General features: G+C 41.5%; 1 protein-coding gene across 6 annotated transcripts in view; it reads right to left on the bottom strand.

The window, feature by feature from the left end:
* Positions 1-729: 729 nt before the first annotated feature.
* The window catches only part of SETD5 (SET domain containing 5), a 54,532-nt gene continuing 35,925 nt past the window's right edge, over positions 730-19,336 (bottom strand). For 5 of the 6 annotated variants that reach the window (XM_072598576.1, XM_072598574.1, XM_072598578.1 and 2 more), the window contains 7 exons: positions 15,700-15,953; positions 12,245-12,301; positions 9,941-10,414; positions 8,708-9,006; positions 7,554-7,693; positions 3,700-3,788; positions 730-3,317 (listed from right to left, as the gene is read on the bottom strand). In XM_072598576.1, coding sequence (XP_072454677.1) covers positions 2,721-3,317; positions 3,700-3,788; positions 7,554-7,693; positions 8,708-9,006; positions 9,941-10,414; positions 12,245-12,301; positions 15,700-15,953 — 1,910 coding nt within the window. In that variant the 3' untranslated portion in view covers positions 730-2,720. The remainder of the gene's footprint in view (positions 3,318-3,699; positions 3,789-7,553; positions 7,694-8,707; positions 9,007-9,940; positions 10,415-12,244; positions 12,302-15,699; positions 15,954-19,336) is intronic. The other variant, XM_072598579.1, reaches the window with a different exon arrangement.

The raw sequence follows: 19,336 nt of genomic DNA on the forward strand, positions 1-19,336 counted from the left end.
AACCTTTCCTGATTCCCAGACTGATGGTATTCTCCTTCCCAAACTACCTTGTATTCAATGACTTTTGCCATGTTATGTATGCATATGTATGTATTTAATGCCACATTTATGCTCTTTTTAAGATTATACATTTATCTCTCCCATTAGAATGTATGTTCACTGCAAGTAGAGTGTTTCATTCTTTGTACTCGTATTCCCGATGCCTAGCACAGTGCCTGGAACATCAAAAGCACTTACTATTTATTAACTAACTGCTTTGCCTATTTTAGAGCATTGTTATAAACATGAGATTCTGGATATGGAGATACTTCCTAAAGTTCTAATGACTGCCCTACCATGTATGAAGCAACACTCTACTTTTTCTGAGGGTTCCTGCTGTACATGACAGGTATTCAAATGCCTACTACCATTACGTCTCTGATTATATTTCAAGACTTCAGAGGACAGAGATGGCATCTTCCTCACCTAGACATAATGGCCACGTATTAAATATTTTTGGAAAGAATGTTTATAACAAGGTGCAAATTAGGCCAAGGGTTCTGCAGCTGTGTGAGCCAGTCCTTCCCATGTTTCATCATTGTATATCCCCTGGGTCATAAAAGGACTTGATTAGTGCAAATCTATCTCTGCTCATGAGAAAGCTCTCACTCCCTCAATGGGCCAGTCTCACTTTTGCATTATTATAAACATGTTAGAGTATGTCATATCGAGAAGAAGTAAATTTTTAACTTTTTGATTATCAAGGTAAGTATTTTATTATAAAAATTATTACATCTCTTGTGAAAGTTCAAATGTTACAGCAAGGTGTAAACACTCCACTTGAGAAAGAAGTGACACTTCTTTCCTTCCAAGAGTTCTCCCCCCCACCCCCCTCCCCCTCCCCCAGGAGGTCTGGTCTCTACAGCACCCTGCCCACACAGAGTGGCTGGGGCTTCGGCATGTGCCAGGCAGGTTGAAGGCAGCCTGCCCACTATGCTCTCTCCTCTACTCACCGTGAAGAGGAGAGTGTAAACCCCAGCCCAAACGGAGAGGCATTTACACACATTTTATATAATATACAAAGAAACCAGCATCCCAGGCAACATGATTCTCATTCCCAATGCTCTCCCAGACTGATGGGCTCTTGTAGGGGAATGAAGTACTTTGTTGTTTCAATTAAAAAAATCTCCCCCTTTTTTGAGCAAACACCTGATTTCAATTTTGGAAATAGTGAAATTTTGTAACAGTCACACACAAAAAAGAGAAGACTGTGCATATGATAGTTGTGGAGAAGGGGAAGAGAAAATGAAAGTGGAAGAGAAGTGGGGAAGGAGGTGAGGAGGAAATATGGAGGGAGACTCACAGTATTATCCTGTCCAAAAGAAAAGAAGGTCCACTGCAGCACCAGGGATTATACCTGTTGTATATTAGCTAAACCTACTATGGTTATAACTGAATATAAAATTAGATAAATAAAAACACGCCAGATATTACCGTAAACAAGTGAAAGAAATAAGCTAGCAACTGTATGGAATTTAACGATTGTGCTCCCCACTCCGGCCGGCTCCAGAGCTCCCCAGGTGTGTGCGGCGGGCACAAAGCCTGAATGGGGGAATCCAGGTTGCTCACGTACTGACCCCAAACAGCACTGAGTGTGTCTGGGTCTGTATGCAGCCTCACAGGGGCACCCTGCCCCTACCATTAAAAACTCCCCCAAAGAATTTATGATGCCCACACACAACTCAAGGGCTGGCAGTGACAGCCCTGCCATCACAAATATTTGCACAGTAACCATTCAGGGACGTGACCTGCTGAGCAACTTCCCTGTTACACAAATGTACTGAATGTGACAGCTAACTTCAGATCTTCTCAGATATGGGGGACAGGAAAAATTAAAATTCAGATGATCCCCAAACCATATTGAATTCCAGCCTCCTTTCTGATAAAACTCAAGACCTGTCATGTAGTAGTACAACTGGCCAATCAGATCTGAATTCTCTTCCTACCCACTGGAGGAGATGTTAATGAAATATGATGAATGGCTAAGAGGGGGATCAAGAGGAGAGAGGTGGACAGCAGCAGAGAATGGATAATCAACCCCTGAATAATCCAGAGCTGGCTGTAGTCTCATCTTTAGAGGAGACATCCCTTAATCACAACACATGCTCCAAGCCCCTCCCCCCCTCCCCAACTACCCATTTCTTGGTGACTCTAGGATAAAAGAAAGGAAGTATCTGTTTTCTGCTGACAAACCTTGGCTAGACTTGTTGGTGACTGGAATGGTCGTTTAAGGGAGGAATGCCTCCCTTCCATGAGCGTTTGAGAACCTGACCCTATTCTGATGGCTGTGAATTTTTGTCCCCCCTTTTTTCATAATTGTTTTCAAATCGAAAAAGATGTCCTCGTTGCCAAAGTGACTACAGGTTATGGGCACAATGGGAGACGGAGGCTTGACACAGGTCATTGCACTTAGAACCGTGATGAACTGAAACACCATTGGCTTTTCAACAATGTACCCTAAACAGCAGGGAGAAACTTCTTTAGTCTCCACTTTAGACAAGATTTACATCTTCCTCCAAGGCTAGAGGCCAACAATGCTCACAAGTCTTGTTCTCATCATCCAGACCCAATCCTCTGGCACCCTACATTCCCCTCCACAGCAACATGCCTGGCCCAGGATCCGGAGGCCACTGGAAGCAGCTATGGGCTAATTGAGTTCAGTCTGCCCAAATCCAGAATCCCTAGGAAAGTCCTGTCTGAGTTTTTACTCCAGACCCTTGCAGCTGCTGTAGTCTGTATGGATGCACTCCTCCACTACCACGGTGTGGGTAATGCTGTGAATTGGAAACTGTGGATACCCTGGAGGCTTGGAAGGTAGTTGACTGTCCAGAGTTGGGCAGGTTGATAGTCCGTAAGTCTGATGGCAACGACCTAGAATTTTGGGGGAAAGATGTGGAACTCCAGGTTCCTGTGCTGGACTGAGAAACAGAGTCTGAGGGGAGAGAGTCTGAGGGGCCTTGCAGGGGAGGACTAGCAGCAGCAGAGGGGCAGCTCCTCTTCTGGACACTGCTACTCCCAGAATGTGGCTGGCTATTGTAATACCCTGGCGTCACGGCAAAGAGTCCCAGTGAGTCTGTGGGTGCGGAGTGGGCAGGGCTGGAATAGGATGTAGAAGAAAGAGAGGATTCTGAAGAACTGTGGGAAGGGGTATTTCCAGACCTCAGTGCTGCAGTGCGATAATTGTATCCTGGAGATTGAGTGGGGTGTCCTTTGTAGGGGGAAGAACTCTGTTGAAGGAGGCTCTGTGACTCTGTCCGTGGACTGTCACTCTGTAGGAGCTGAAAGGAGAAAAGCAGAAAGGAACAGTGAAGGAGTGAACATGTATTATATATAAAAAAAAATTCCCTTTAACTTTGCTGCATACAGCTTTATACAGAACTAAAAATTACTGGTCCATGCTAGCTAACTTGTTAACATACTTTCAGGGGTGACTGATACTGAAAAATATGCTATCAGTATAGTTCTACTTGGCTTACATAGATTTATTAACCTAATATTAACATAAAGCTGCTGTAAAGTACTTGAAGTGATTTTTCATGTGATTTCATGCAACCATGCCAAATCATCTCAGTCCCTGCAGATGCTAACCACTTCTTGAATATTCCCTACTATACTGGTCTAGGTCTACAACACAGTCCCCAGTGGCTGGTTCCTTCTTACCTGGTAGCTATATCTGGAAGGGCTATAAACAGCTGATCCTTTGGAGAGAGCAGAGCTTGTTATCTCTGGGCCTTCTCCCTCAGCAGGATCTGGAAGGTAGAGCAGACAACTTCAACTTGGCTTCTTGGAAGGAAAATATAAGCACCTCTCTTTTATGGACCTGAGAATGGACTAGCTTTCTTTAGGGGAGTCTACTACTAGAAAATAGGCTACCAGGGGATGAACTCTGGGTCACAGCAATGTCTACTAGGACACGTGAGAAGCTAGTAAAGATAGGATTTCTCTTGATGAAGGGAGGACTCACACTGATAAAGTCATGGAACCTAGAACTCTCACTGCTATAATATGTATTCCAAAAATATTCATTTGGTCCAGTGTGAGTGAAATGGTAGGGAACATTTTGAGCTTGACTTGAATTCTAAGTTTCTTCTTCAAGAATGCAGAAAACTGTACCACTTCACAATGTCACAAGGTACACCCTTCCGATTCCCACTTCTACAAGCAAATGTCAGGTCTTTGTCAAAGTATAGTGTCATCTTCTGGTGAATTAGGAGCTATGGCTGGAGAAGACTTAGTCTTCACCAGCCACCCCTTTCTCCCATGGACTCCAGCCCTGCAGACCTGGAGTTGTCAACTTTTAGGGGGGGCTTTATAAGTGGGTGGGTGTAGAGCAAACATCACTTGGAAGTCAAAGGCATTGCCATGATTTATTGGTAGCATTTTTTCTTAACCATTTAACATATAAAAAACTTTTCTACTGTTTTTATTAAATTTCTATTTTTTTTTAGTGTGCCACTAAGTTTTTGAGTGCTGTGCCCCTAACCCCATTTTCCCATAAGCCCTTTGGTTTTGAGTATGCAATTTTGCATAGCGTGGTATTTTTGGGGAATGTATGTCAGTTGGTAGCAGAGCTGACTATATAGTGTTTTATCGATCCAGATTTCTTGTATCCATTACCTCATTTAAGCCTCAGGGGAACCCTGTGAGGAGGCACAGTACAAGGAAAATTTTCTCCCCACTTTTACTTATTAGAGAAGTTCCGTGAGTTGCCTAAAGTCCCTCAGACTGGGAAATGAAGTGCTAGGACTTGAAATCCCAATGCAGTGTTGCTTCTGGGATCACCTGCTACCTCAATAGGTCACAAGCATTTGCTATCGATTAAAGCCTTTTTTGGTATCCCCAGTACAGAGAGTGGTGCTTGGTAATGGAAGCACTTAATATATATCTATTGATGGACTAAATCAGCTCATTCTACCCACCTGCTGCTGTTAAAATGAGTGGAATATGGGAGGAAGGCAATAAGTGGTTAACTCAGACCTTGTGCAATAAATGTATGTTCTGACTCCCTTACCCTTCTCCCCTTTGTTGTTTATGGAGAAGAATTTCCCGCTTTTTGGAGAGATCAAAGCAAACTCAAGTAGTCAAAAATCAAAACCAAGAGCAAACCAGAAGAGTAAAAATGAAAAGGTATGGCACGCAACAGAGGCCAACTCCAACCTGATAAATTTAAACAAGATGTAAATGCAAAAAAAGGTCAATCAGATAAAATAGAAACTGAACCAAAATCTTCATTTCTTGAAAAAAAAATATAATCAATAATTTTAACTAGAGGATCAAAAGAGCCTAGAAACTTCCTTAGCCAATAGACAATTGATCTGACCAGAGAGAGAGGACCCAAAGGCAACACTGGGTAAGAAAACAATTTGTTTGCAAATTACACAGAGAAAGATAGGCTTAGAGAAAGCTTGAACAGATACCTAACTGGCAGAGTTGTACTGAGAGAGTTAAAGGAGGAAGCTGGACAGTGGACAACAGATGGACGAGAAATGTAAAGATTCTTAACAAAACAAATCCCCTCCTTCTCCCCCATGAAAATTAAACTGTCATGTTTGGGTTTAACACCCCAGTCCTGGCATGGCCTGTATGAGGACACATCATCATCTGATGGGGTAAGACTCAAGGTGCAGGAGATAGGTATTTTGGAGCATGGCAGGCATGTGTTATAAGAATTATGTTTAACTTTTCTCTTCCCTCATTGAGTGGTATCTGAGGAAAAGAGAAAGCTAGCAACAGTGCTGAACTGCTCACCACCCCAAAGGGGGTGGACAGAGAGGGTCACTGACATTTTTTTTTGAATGAATGGCAGAAGGAAACATAGATAAGCAGGACCACTTTGAAAGAAACTTATTATATAAACTTTAAAAAGTTATTTATATACTTTTTAAAAAAGCAAGCTACATGAAATAGAAATCTGTGATTTCTTTCTGTTCTGTTGAATATATGAAAATGTTCTTTTTAAGGGGATGTTTATGACATGAAAGAAAATGAACATGGGAAGAGTAGGTGTACTAGACTAATGTACACAGGAAAGATCTGGGCTGGAGGAATTAATTTTGAGGACATCTATTCTCAAGATACATAAAGCTAAAAAATATTAAAAGACGAGAGAAAAAAAATCACCAAAAATATAGGTGATTAAGAGGTGATCAATAACCACTGCCAACCCACACGCCAACTTTCCCATCTCTACAAAATTTAGACAATAAAGTCCTAGAGATGCTACTTGTTAATGATGATGATAGCATTTATATAGCACTTCAAGATTTACAAAAGATTTTATAGTTGAGGAAACTTAGGCAGACAGAAGTTAGGTGACTTGCTCAGGGGCACACAGCTATAATAAATGCTCAAGACCAGATCTGAGATCAGAGCTTCGTGACTGTAGGTCCAACCCTTGACTCCACCGCACCACCACTTAGCTGTTGATCGTTTAGAGTTGCATTAAGCCCCAGAATACGCCAAAGTTCCCTAAATGAGATCCATACTCATTAAACGAGGTTGGTCTAACAAGGGGTGTGTTGGTTAATGTGAAATATGTGCACTACATACTTTCAGGTATAATTAACGTTTTTCTCCATCACTTTCTTAAATTTAGACAATTAAAACAAAAAACCAAACACTGATTTATGGTATTTGGAGCTTTCTGGTGTAAAACTGTAAAAGTTATGTATTACAAGTCAGCGTGAGGTGTCTCCAGCCTAGTATGAAAATGCCCATTTTCCCAGACTTTGATATGCAGTTAGATGGACAACTTACAGGACCAGTCCATCTGTATACACTTTGGACAAACATTACAAATGGATGATAAACTAGGAAGAACTGAGAGAGCTAGATTATCTTATGGAGCTTGTACACTGTTTTTAATAACCTCAATAAAGGTATGATATCATTCTTCTCATGATGCTATAGGGCTGTAAGTCATGTAATGTCATGGAAGTTTCTGAAGAATTCAAACCAAAAGTCATGTCTCCCAAGGGGGAATAACATATGGTAGGTGCTGGCAGTTTGTAACATATTGCAAGCAAAGGACTACACACAGTAGTGACATAAGGAATATCATCAGAGAAACCGGTGATGGAAAGAGGGCTGAGTCATATAACCATAATGAAGGATAATCATGGGAAAGCCCATTGTCTACCACCGTCCCACAGTATTCTCAAAATGTCAAGTGAACTAGAAGACGACCCAGTATGCTGCGTGAGGTCCAATGGAGGATTTACAAAGGGACAAAAATATTTATGGGCTGTGATCTGCATCAATGAAGAAAATAACCACATTCACTAGAAGGTTGAACACTTCTACCAAAGCAAACTTACAGGAAGGCATCATTTGGGCATCAGATCAGAAAAGCCAATGATGCTCAAGAATTAAGAGTGTCAGCAGCACAAAACAGATCAATGTAAAACTGGAAATTCAAGTGGGTAGCAGATGTCTGCTGCTTCAGGAGTCTGGCTCTTCTTGTCTGCCCCATCTCCTGAGGCCATGGAAAAGGGGTGGGGCCTTGCTCTGCTCACCTGATTCTTTTTCAGCAGTGTTCTCCCAGGCTGGGGAGGCCTCTTCTTTTTGTGATACCTTCACACTGCTGCTACTGCGAAGGACCTTTTTCAGAATGCCCCGTCCCTCTCGGAGACGCTCCACAGATGTGGGAACCATCCTGGTAAGGTAACAAGATAATTTTGAAATGACAACTGAAGAATCCTCTGGGAACTAACCTCCGTAAGTATTTTTTTATCTACATTTAAAAATCATGTTCCTTGGGACCAATTCAACCAACAAGACTAGATGTGAAATGGATACCACATACAAAAGAACTGGAGTACGACCACTTTATATTCACTCTGAAAGGCAGCTTTATCCCCTGTTCTACCTTGTGGCCCTTGGCTACATGGCCACTTTCTCTCTACTCATTATTTCAAGGCAAGGTTCTCCAACAGTCCTTTCTGAAGGCCCTGGTGCTTTGTGACCATTCCCCTCTCCCAAAGAAAAGAATTTTAAAGCTGGAAAGGACCTTCAAGAACATTTGGTCCAGACTGTTCCTTCTCAGACAAAAACCTAAGACCCAAAGAAGGAGAGAGACGTGCTGTAGTCCATATAAGGAGTGAGCAGCTCAGTTTGGTTTAAGGCCTGCTCTCATTGCCATGATGTAAACTTATACTTTAGTAATTGCTCCCTCCTGGGGATTTCTAGAGTACTGATGGTCTAGACTTGTTTGTCTGGCACCTGACAATATAAAGCGGCTGATGCCTCTTCTCTAGGTGCCCAGGGGCAGGGAATTAATTTTATCCCTCTATACAACCACTGCTTAGCAGAGTGTTCAGCACAAAAGAGATACTCCATAAATGTAATGACCAAGGAGATTGTCAGAGTAGAGTGGAACCAGGCTAAAGCTCAGGACTTACCTTGAGAGCAAATGAGCAGAGGAGGTCATGGTAGTGGCCACCACATTCAAAGTTAAATGCTGAAGGGCAGTTTCTTGGATTCAGTGGCCTTTCTTAGGTTAGCAGTGAGCGTGAAAGCTGTGGTTTGATACCATTAGATTGACTGACTGAGAGGAGGAAGGAGGTTGCTCTCTAAGAGAAGCACTCCATTACTTTTCAGGAAAAATTTATACTGGCTTTAGAAGAATTCTTCTTATAAAGAATAAGAGTAAATTCACTCTAATACTTACCACCTACTGCTGATATTCTCTTGAGGTCTGCAGTGAGATGAGGAAGTAGTACCCCTGGGGTCTGTAGGGCTTATATCATCCACTGGGGGAACAGAGGAATGGGATGGGGAGAAACCCCTGTGAGGGGAAGATGGGGCTCGGGCTAAAGACCCCTGGACACCACAGGTCTCAGTGTCAGACACTGAGCTGTTGCTGCCTTGCCGGGTGGGAGTCCCTGCACACCGCACAGAGTCACCTCCCAAATTCAAAGAGTTCTCCTTGGCTTCTTGCTTCCGTTTACGGTACTCTAGCAAAGACACCTGAGAAGGAGACAAAAAGCATAACAAAGCTTTGAGTAAGAGGACTTTGTTATATCATCAGAAAAAGATGCCAAACAGGAAATTCACAAATGTTTAAAGTGAGACTGCTCCATCTGGGAGAACTAGGTGGCATAGTGAAGAGAGTACCAGCCTGGAGTCGGGGAGACCAGAGTTCAAATTTGGCCTCAGATTCTAATTGTGTGACCCTGGGCAAGTCACTTAACCCTGTTTTTCTCAGTTTCCTCAATTGTAAAATGAGCTGGAGAAGGAAATGGTAAATCACTCAAGTATCTGTGCCAAGAAAACCCCAAATGGGGTCATGAAGACATGACTGAAACAACTGAACAGCAAAGCTCTAGGGTTCACACCAAAGGCACTTAAGTCATGAATGAAGTAGACAAAAGTTCTGGTAATTATCTTGGTATGAAAATTAGCTTTAGAGACACCCAGTAAGAATGAAACAGGAAGAATCAAGAGATTAACTCTTTAAAGAATTATGCAAAATGGGAAGCACTATTCTGGTTATTTAGCATCTCAATGCACTAGCCTGATGATGTTCTGGCTGCTGTGCTTTCAAATACAGACTATTTCCAGGTGTTATTAGGTCAATCGTAGATTCAGAAATGCAAGGAACCTTAGAGATCATACAGTATGATCATCCTATAGAGAAGGAAACTGAAGCCAAAGGGTTACTACTTTCCCTGTTTTCTACATGTGAGAAACTAAAGCAAAGGGACAAACAACTTGCTGTTTAATTCTTTAGCGAATCAGGACAATAAATCTTGGTCCTTTTTTAAAAGTATACACTTCTGCTTTGGATTCTCTAGAAGAAACTTTGTAGCCATGTATATCTGTATGTACAGAAAAGGAAAACTTTGCTACTTGTATTTCAGTCACAGTTCTTCACTGGTGGAAGAAACGTAAAAATACTTGCCTTTTTCCTTTGTGGTGGGTTCTGGGGGGCAGGCTTGACTCCATCACTGGCCTTCTCACCACAAGGTGACATTGATCCACGTGATATATCTTTAATTAGACCATGTTCATGTCTGCTGGAATACCCTTCTGCAGGAGAGCTACAATACCTCCCATCAGAATTTAAAGATTTCCTATCTCCCACCAGGGGAGAACCTCGCAACAATCCATCTGGTCGAGGCATAGCGTTCAAAGGTGAGAAGGCATACATTAAATTAAATTCTGTCCGAAAGGCCTGGTCTGAACTTCTTAGAAGAGTCTGTTGTCCATCTCCATTATTGCCTTGGTGGCTGCTCTCGGATGTGGGAGGGATGGAAGGCTGAGAGGCCAGGTCAGACTGACTTGGGTTGAGCAAGGCTTGTCTCTCCAGGCAGCTGTTAGTGTTAGGCTCAAGGTATCCTACCTTTGCCAAATCCAAGTCTGTCCGGAGACCAAGCTGGAAAAACAGAAACCAACGAAGACATGGGGTAGGGGAGAAAGTGACAGGGGCGGAGAGGAAGGGAGTAAAGGGTACAGGTGAGAAAGTAAGGCAGAAAAGATGGGGTGATGGTAGTGGAGGAAAGAAAACCATTAATGTCTGCAAAAGCTCCACAAAATGACAGTTACACAGGCCAGATGTCTAATAAACCCCCAGCCTTTCCCTACACTGCTTTAAGTCTTTCCAGAGGAAAGCACTCAGGAACTAAGAATTAAAAAATTGGTCAAATGAGACTATCTCATCTGCTCAGCTTTTTGAGTTTGCTGAGTCACCTCGCAATACAATAAGGGACTTGCAGTAAAATAAGGGAATTACCTGAGCCCCATGCACGTTATAGAAGTGAGACTGGTGTCTTAAGATAACTGGCTCCTGATGTATTCATTTCTAAATTAATACTGATGGAGGCTAGGAGGGGGAAGGGCGAAGGAAAGAAGGGTGGGGGGAGAAGGAAAGGGGAGTATTTAAGTTACTAGTTCAATAAAGATGAATGGTATTAAAGACATCAACCAACCAGTACTTCCTCCAGTCATTTATCCATTCATTTTCACTGTTAACCAGGTCTGTTTTACATCCAACTTTATGATCATTCAATTCTTAGCTTACCATCTAGGTAAACGCATCAGCACACCAGAAGGTCAATAGCATGGCCCCACTACAGTACAACATTCCAGAACCATCCATGCACCTAAACTGTATCTCATCAGCTAGGTCATTACTTTACAAACTATGTACTGGCTACAAATTGCCATCAAGACATACATGCTGACAGTCAATTTCCAATAATGTATTGGTTGTGTAATCTCGACATCATTCTTAACTATTGATATTCCTTCTCCATAGAAGGCACACCAAGACACTACATCACTACAGCACCTAAGGGTCTTGAGCACCGAGAAAAGACAGCTCTTTCCCTTTTACATGAAGTGCCAAAACGTAGCTTAACTTCCTCTCCATTAGAACACCGCCACCTTCACCTTTCAGAGACTATGACATGATCTACACCTATTCCATGGTTTCAATTTTGGGACGGGAACATACATTTTGGAAGATTTTATATTTTTTCATTTATAAAGCGCTGGCACTATAACCTTCACGTGCTCTGGCTACCAAAGGCATGGATGCCTCATCTCAATGAAGACCTTGAGATTTATTTAGTAGTTCTCTGCAGTGTTTGGCACTAGCCATATCAGGTAAAGGCAGTCAGTCAGGGAGGTAGCTCAATCTAAAAGTCAGACAGCAAAGTAATTATCGCAGCCTCAAAAAATACTCAACACCTAAAACACAAGTGAATAAAAGACTTATGTTTTTCCTATGGTGCAGCAGGGACAAGCTATTTTTCACCAAACTAAGACCAGTCCCTTCCTCTCATGAGCCTGGAAAAATAAACACAAAAATAACTTTCAACTTCTGGTTCAGTGAGTTTCTCCTCTTCTAGGACTGACTAGGAGCTCCCCATCTTAATTATTTCCTTTTCTCCAAGGCTCTCAGACATTTTTCAATATGCCTTCAAACTTAACTTCAGTACCTAACCATTCTTTTCACAGGGTGATTCCTTCGCTGCCCCACATGCAAACCACACAATCACTTGGCTTTCCTTGATCTACATTCTGATAATCCTGAGCAGTCACACATTCTAAGAATCATTCAACTTACTGGGAAAGATCAGCCACCCTCCAGCCCATAACCCCATTCACACTCTTCCCTTGGTCCCTCCCCATACACTCAGGTCCACACTCATGCACACTCACTCTCAGCCTCCGAGTGTGATTGAGATGGTGTGATAACTACCTCGGGTGACAGGGACTCGGGCCTATGCGCAGGGGAACTCTCAGGGGAGGATATGTTCTAGAGGAGGGAAAAGCATCTTGTTATTCATCTACTCAAAGTCAAGAAGCAAAACAAAAAAAAAAAAAAGTAAAAGCAAGCATAGATGTTAGCCATGACTTTTCTTATCAGAATGCACAGGGGAAATACTCAACCGTAGAACTCATCCCAATGGGCAATTACTTGGTACATTAAATGCTTCCTGGTGCCTTAGAAAGCATTTAAATCAAATCAACTGTTATTTTTTCCATGCTATAACTAAATATCCCAAGGGGATACTAGTTAAAAGTTAAGATTGGTATGGTTCTACAGTATGATATTTCTTTATATTCTAGAGCAGAGGTTGGCAACCTAGGATATGTAAGTCATGAAGTGGAACCTGACTTAATTACTGGTGGCGTTTTACCAGTCCCCATTATCTACACTGTTTCTTTACTTTTTTCATTTCCTCCTGTCTTTCAGCTGACTACAAGGGGAAGGGCATGAGGAGTAGGAAGAATGCTGCTTAGGTGCTAGTAGCATTCTGAACTAGGAAAATTTCTGTTCTGAAGAGGTACTCAAAGGATACGTATTAGCTATAGGGAACTTCTAGCCTAAAGGTAATATTTGGCCCTTAGTTTAATTTCTTATAACCACCATAACCTTTTTTTTCCTCCCAAACAAGGATCCATCAGGTTCCTATATCACCTCTCCCAGATGCTGAAATTCATATATTATTATAGATCTGAAAGAGTTCCAGTATAAGATGCAGGGCCTGATATCCGACACAGAGACATTCTTAAGGCTTTACTCTGAAATGACATTCTCAGGGATAAACATTTGTGACTACTACTTCTTTTGAATGGTGAGATGGGGAGGGGGAAACTAAGTGGTTGCACTAATAAGACCTAAGCTGACAGAACTGGTGCAGGGAAGAGTTGGTATACTACTGGACAGATTTTGCCCAAATGGAAAGGTGAAAAGCACATGGAGCTGTGGACCAGCAGGAGAGGGAGAAATTAAGGCTATTTCAGCACAGGAATCTTGATGGTAGCAAATAGAGGATCTGGGGACATGAACTGGGGAATTTTTATCAAGCTATTGGATGGAAGGGAGGATGTAGGCCAAAGCATTGGAGCAAAATCTGGGGAAGAGAGGAAGGAGGGAAGGTTGTAGGGATCAGGATTAGGGATAGGCCCTTCTCTCTTGGTCTTTCACATTTAACTTTATTTCCTAATGTCCCTACACTCTTAACTCTGAAAGCCTTTTTGTCTTGGTCCTGAATAATCTCATTTCCCACACTCTCCCTCCCAACTCCAAATGATTATATTTTTCTACTAAGTTTATCTGTTGTACTCAATGAAGAAAACATTCATATTCCCTATTCTTTTTAAATTTACAAAGTGGGAAAAGTTGAACCTGTCTGATTTTCTTCTTTCAAAAGTAAAGCTCCTCACAATTAAGCTGTGGTCTGATTTCCCCCTGTGAGTCTAATCCTTCAAAGATAAAGGACTCCCCCTACCCCTGGACTAGAATATAGGAAAATATGGCAATTAGTGCAGTGACATGAAACAGGCCAGGAAGGTGATTGCTTTACTGATAAGAAAAGCTTTAATTTTCCTTAATTAAATCAGATTTTAGAACAGTTGTTAGTGCTGTCTGCTTCCTAACATTATTTTATATTTGCTTATCTGTGTACATGTATTCTCTTGGTAAAATGTAAGCTCTTTAAAGGCAGAGAGAATTTGGGTTTTGTCTCTTTATCCCCAGTGCCTAGCATAATGATATTTCAATGTCTGTTGACTCCAATGCTTTTGGAGAGAGGGATTATATCAATCTATGCAAATAGTTTACTAAATGTTGTTTTGATGTTATAGTAAGAACAACATATCATAAAATTAGTTTTAGGGAATTAGTAGTAATAATATCCTGCTACACACAGCAGGAGGTATATCAAGTATTAAATTTAACTGACATGGAAGAGAAATTACTCTTCAGTTTCTATATTCCTTCTTAATAGAGTAAAAAGTAGATACCGCCACGAAGGATCAAATGAATAGGCACAGCCGAGACATATTTGGTGTCACTGTGTGCCAGAGCCAGAGAAAGTAAGAGTCTTTTCAAGTGGTGAAAAATGGGAACTAAGGGCTAAACAGCTAAGCTGATTCGGAAAAAAAAAAAAGGAGGTATTAAAATCAATAGAGATTTGGTTTCTATTACTATAACTGTTTCTCCCCTGGGAGAACTTTATTCTGTGAAATCTTTCTACTATGAAACTTTTAATTTGTTAACTGAAAAGTTAGCTTCAACTACAAATACACGTGAGGCCAACTCCAGAGGAATCTAGTGAGGAGTTAATTTTGCTTGCAAGGCAAATCTCTGGAAAAATTAATTTCAACCAGAAAGATATATTCAAGAATCTTCTCCGAAGTGGCATTCGATGTGCTCCATTCAATCTGGGCCTAGGATGGCCAATTCCAAGGTTGCAACTTTGTGTGTGATCCACCATATTCCTGACCTGGCATTATATGATGCATTGTGCTGCAGGCCAAGCACTCATCTAAACTCTGGAAAGAGGGCAGAGATGCCTCTGTGATCAGCTAGAACACTCACTTCTAACCAAGAACACCTGGAAGAGCAAAATCTACATACAGGCAGAGTCTTAGGCTGAGCATGCTCAGTTAGAACAGACTTTGTTGAAAAGCAGAAGAGATGGTGTCTTTTTAGCTCAATTATGTATGACACCTATTAAAGCAACATGCATAGATGGATGTTTAATAAATGCTAACCAGCAAACCTCTTGTTACCCAAACTGAAATATCAAGTGGTTTAGGATTACTCCTAGAATGAGCTGAAGTATAAATGGACACTCTTCTACCATACACTGGACAACAGATGATAAAAATGTATGATACTGCATGTTGAGAACTACTTGCCTTCCCTTCATTTCTAAACAAGACAATGAAGTGAACTGATATGAAAACACTCATGTGCCACAATGTTCCATGAAACTACAGAATGAGGCAGCAATATGAAGTTATAAAAAAGAAAAAGGGAAGACTCATCACTACTCCATCTAACTGGAATCTTCAGACTGGTTTCATGTGGCTGGTCTGCAGGGCTAGAGGCTTATTGTTTTTAGGGGGCATACTACAGATAAAGCAGGAAGGCTAGCATGCTTACTGCCAGCAGGACTGAAGGCTCATGAACTGGCATGCAAAAGAAAGGCAATGGGATGGGTGGTATCACTGATCCTGTTCTGTGGAGCATGGTGGCAGTTCCCAAGATGTGAGGCTAAGAGCTGGCCTTGAGAGTTCTCACTTGCAGAGACAGTGTGAGGCACATGATTAGACACATTTGTGGAATGATTACAGCTATTGTGGGTGTATAACGTATAGAATTATCCCATCTGGCCCCTCCCAACACCAAACCCCAATCACCTCAAACTGCAGGGGTGTATTACAGCGACTAGTAGCAAGAGATGGAATTGGTGAGAACATTAGGCCATATCCATTCCGGCATTCCTCCTCTCCTGGAAGAGTCGAGCAGGGCATGGTGAGCTGTGGGCTCTGTGAGCTGGGGACGGGAGGGATGGGAGGTGGAGGTGTGATCGGAGACAGAGGCCTCAGTAACTTGGTAACGTTCTGCTCCATCAGATAGCGAGACTTCCATTTCTTTAATGGGCTCAGTAAGTCTGTGAAATATAAAGCTTGGATGAGAATTTGAAACTGTAGTTTAACAGAAGGATCTGCAGTAAAGCCATTAATCTCTAACCCACAATGCTTTTAAATTCCTTTCTCCTGGTAGTCTTGTTCCATTAGTAATTCTCCCTATCGAAAAAGAAAGCCCACAAGGCCTCTACTTACGTCACCTACTATAATTTTCAAAACTCTCCCAATTTCTCAGGGAAATTCCAAATCTACTTGGTCCCTATTTCTGAGGTTCACTCGAGTAACAATCTCTTTCAGTCCAGACCAAAAAGGCAACTTTCTTATCAAGAGCCCATGAAACCCTTTAAATTTATCAGGCAGAATAAACAGCTAACTTTTATAAACACTGTTCACATTTCTCTCCCACATCAACAACTAACACAAATTTCCACCCTATCTAAGTTCATCCTCAATGTATCTTGGCTCTTGCCTTTGTCATCTTTCTTAGTAATTTCTTCTGTCTTTTCGAGTTCTAGTAGAAAAGAATTCTATACATTTCCCAATCACACTTAGCCTCTCAATTTTAGATTATTTCCTAATTTAAAAAATTAACACTAATACTGGAATAAATCCTGCAAAAAATGTCTAGAAAGAGAAAAGGTAGACTAAACATTCCGTTGAGAATGGTCCTCATTTTCTATACTTCTTGGGCAACACAAATTTGAGTAAGTTATAAAATGACTTGTTTGATCACAGATTAAGTCACAATTTATACCCTCACTCACAGCCAAGAGTCTATATTTAAAAAGACAGTATTCTTATTACCTAGCAAGGATTCTGCTTTAAGATTAGTAGCTGCCTAGCTGTTTCTCTCTTCCTGCAAACACTGGGGTCTTTAATGAAATGAAGGCTACGGAGATGAGGTTCAGAGAAAGTCCCACCTCAGCTTTACCACATTCCAGAATTCTGCTCAGTCTCCATCTCCATCTTTAATTGGTATACAGCTTCCCATTCCCTTTAAATTTTCTTCCAACTCCATTTCAGTATTTCAAGTTCTTTTACTATGTTACATGAAATAACACTTCTCACTTCTAGCCTTTCTGGCCTGCAAGAAACTCTTGCAAAAACATCCCCAAAGTTCAAAGTATAAGGTTGGGCACTACAGTGGGAGCTGAGCTATCATCTGCTCAATAATCCTCAATTCCACTCTACTTGGGGGTATATAAGGTCCTCTGATTGTGCATCTTTATCAGCTCTAGGCCAGATTTCTATATACCCTAACCCTACTGGCACCTGGGCATTTACAAGGACAAAAGCTGTTAGAGAGAAGGTCCTATCTGAATTACAATATAATCACAACCTAAGGTTGTCAATGTCTCAGCATCCTTTCAGCTGAATTAAACTAATGATTTCAATATTTCTTCCTAAGTTACTGTTAATTACTGAAACCTTGCCCCCAGCCTATTTAACTTAATCTGCTTTCAGTAAACTGTTATTAATGTATAGTATCTTTATGTATTACAAATATGCCCATACTCAAAAACCAAAAACCCACACATGACTTGATTCATCTATTATAGGTATCATCCCATCTCTCCTCCCTTGTACAGCAAAATTCCTTGAGGAAGCAAAAGCTGTTTACAGAAGGCATCTCCACTTTCTTCTGACTATCTCATTTGCACTCTGGTACTTTACTGATTGCAGCTTCCCTCCTACCCCCAAGTTATTATTGGGAAAAACGTTATCTACTAGCAACACTTCATCAGATCCCATTTGCCTGCATATTCTACCTCAATACCACCCTTAGGTCTCTCTGAAATTCCCAAATCTCTATTTAAGGAGGAAGCCCAGCTCAGAACATCTCATTTCTCACCGGGCTGAACTACTTTTGGAGTTCTATGACTTTTCCACCATGCCCCCACCTTGGATACCTTCTCTGCCCTCTGTCCCCTCCTCATTCACCCATCTTTTTAGCTTCTTCTGGTGTGTTGTCTTCCCCCATTAGATTGTAAGCTCCTTAAGGGTAGTAACTGTTCTTTTTCTCCCCCTTCCACATTTGTATCCCCCACACTAAGCAGAGTGAGTGCCTGACACACAGCAGATACTCAATAAATGTTTACTGACTCTGAAGCCTGACTTACAACCCTATCATTCAACTGTCAGTAATGATTTCTTAACTGACAAATCCGATGGCATGTTCTAAATTCTCATCCTCTTTGACCTTTCTGCATCCTTTACAATCAATCACCCTCTTCAATTTGATAACTTTCTTTTCACTATTGTTTCAAATTTTTCTCTCCTAGTTCTCTTACTATTTTCTTCTTAGTCCCTGTTGATAAATCTTCATCCAGGTCGTGCCCATTAACCATGGGTGTCCCTCAAGGCTCTATCTTAGGTTCTCTTTTCTTCTCACTCTATACTATTTTGTTTGGTGATCTCATCGACTCCCATGGATTCAACCCTCATCTTCATGGTGAAGATCCTCAAATCTACTTATCCAGCCCTAACCTCTGTTGACCTCCAATATTGCACCTTCAACTGTCTACTGGACATTCTGAACTGGATGTCCTGTACATCTTAAAACTCAACATTTTCAAAACTAAACTCCTAATCGCCCCATTCTCCCCTTACTAAGTCTCAAGATTACCACCATCTTCCCAGTTACCAAGGCTTCTAGCCTGCCATCTTCACTCTTTTCACTGCCCATATCCAGCCTGTTGCCAAGACTCGTCAATTTGACTTTTACCTTATTTATACCTACTTCTCTCCTACGACACCACCCTGCTCGTACGCAGGCCTTTATCACCTGACACCCGATGATTTACTGGCTGTTTTCTCTGCCACAAGTCTATCCTCACTCCAGTCTATCTATCATTCAGCTACCAAAATCTTCCTAAAAGAGCAAATCTGACCATGTATTCCCCTTACACCTGACACTCTATAAACTCTCAGTCCCCTATCACTTTCAGGATCAAATATAAAAACTTATTGGGCATTCAAATTCAAAGCCCTTCATACCAACCTGCCTTGCCTTCCCCCCTCAGCCCCAATTTTCTTACACCTCTCCTCAGGTACTCTGTAATTCAATGACACTGTTTTCCCTGCTCTTCCTTGAACAAAACACTCCATTTCCCCACTCTGGACATTTTCACTGGCTATCGCCTATGCCTAGAATTTTCTCCTTTATCTGTCCACTGGCTTCTTTCAAGTCCCAGCTAAAATCCCACTTTCTTATAAGAAGCCTTTCCCGATCCCTCTTAAATCTATGGCCTTTCTTCCATATAGGGATACATTTCCAACTTATCCTATATAATAGTTTGTTTGTTAGTTATTTGCTTGTTGTATTCCTCATCAGACTAGTGACTGCCTTTTCCTTTTCGTTGTATCCCCTGGGCTTAGCGTGGTACCTGGCATAGAGAAGACACTT

Source organism: Notamacropus eugenii, chromosome 3 (genome assembly GCF_028372415.1).
Source record: "Notamacropus eugenii isolate mMacEug1 chromosome 3, mMacEug1.pri_v2, whole genome shotgun sequence".
Classification (NCBI taxonomy): domain Eukaryota; kingdom Metazoa; phylum Chordata; class Mammalia; order Diprotodontia; family Macropodidae; genus Notamacropus; species Notamacropus eugenii.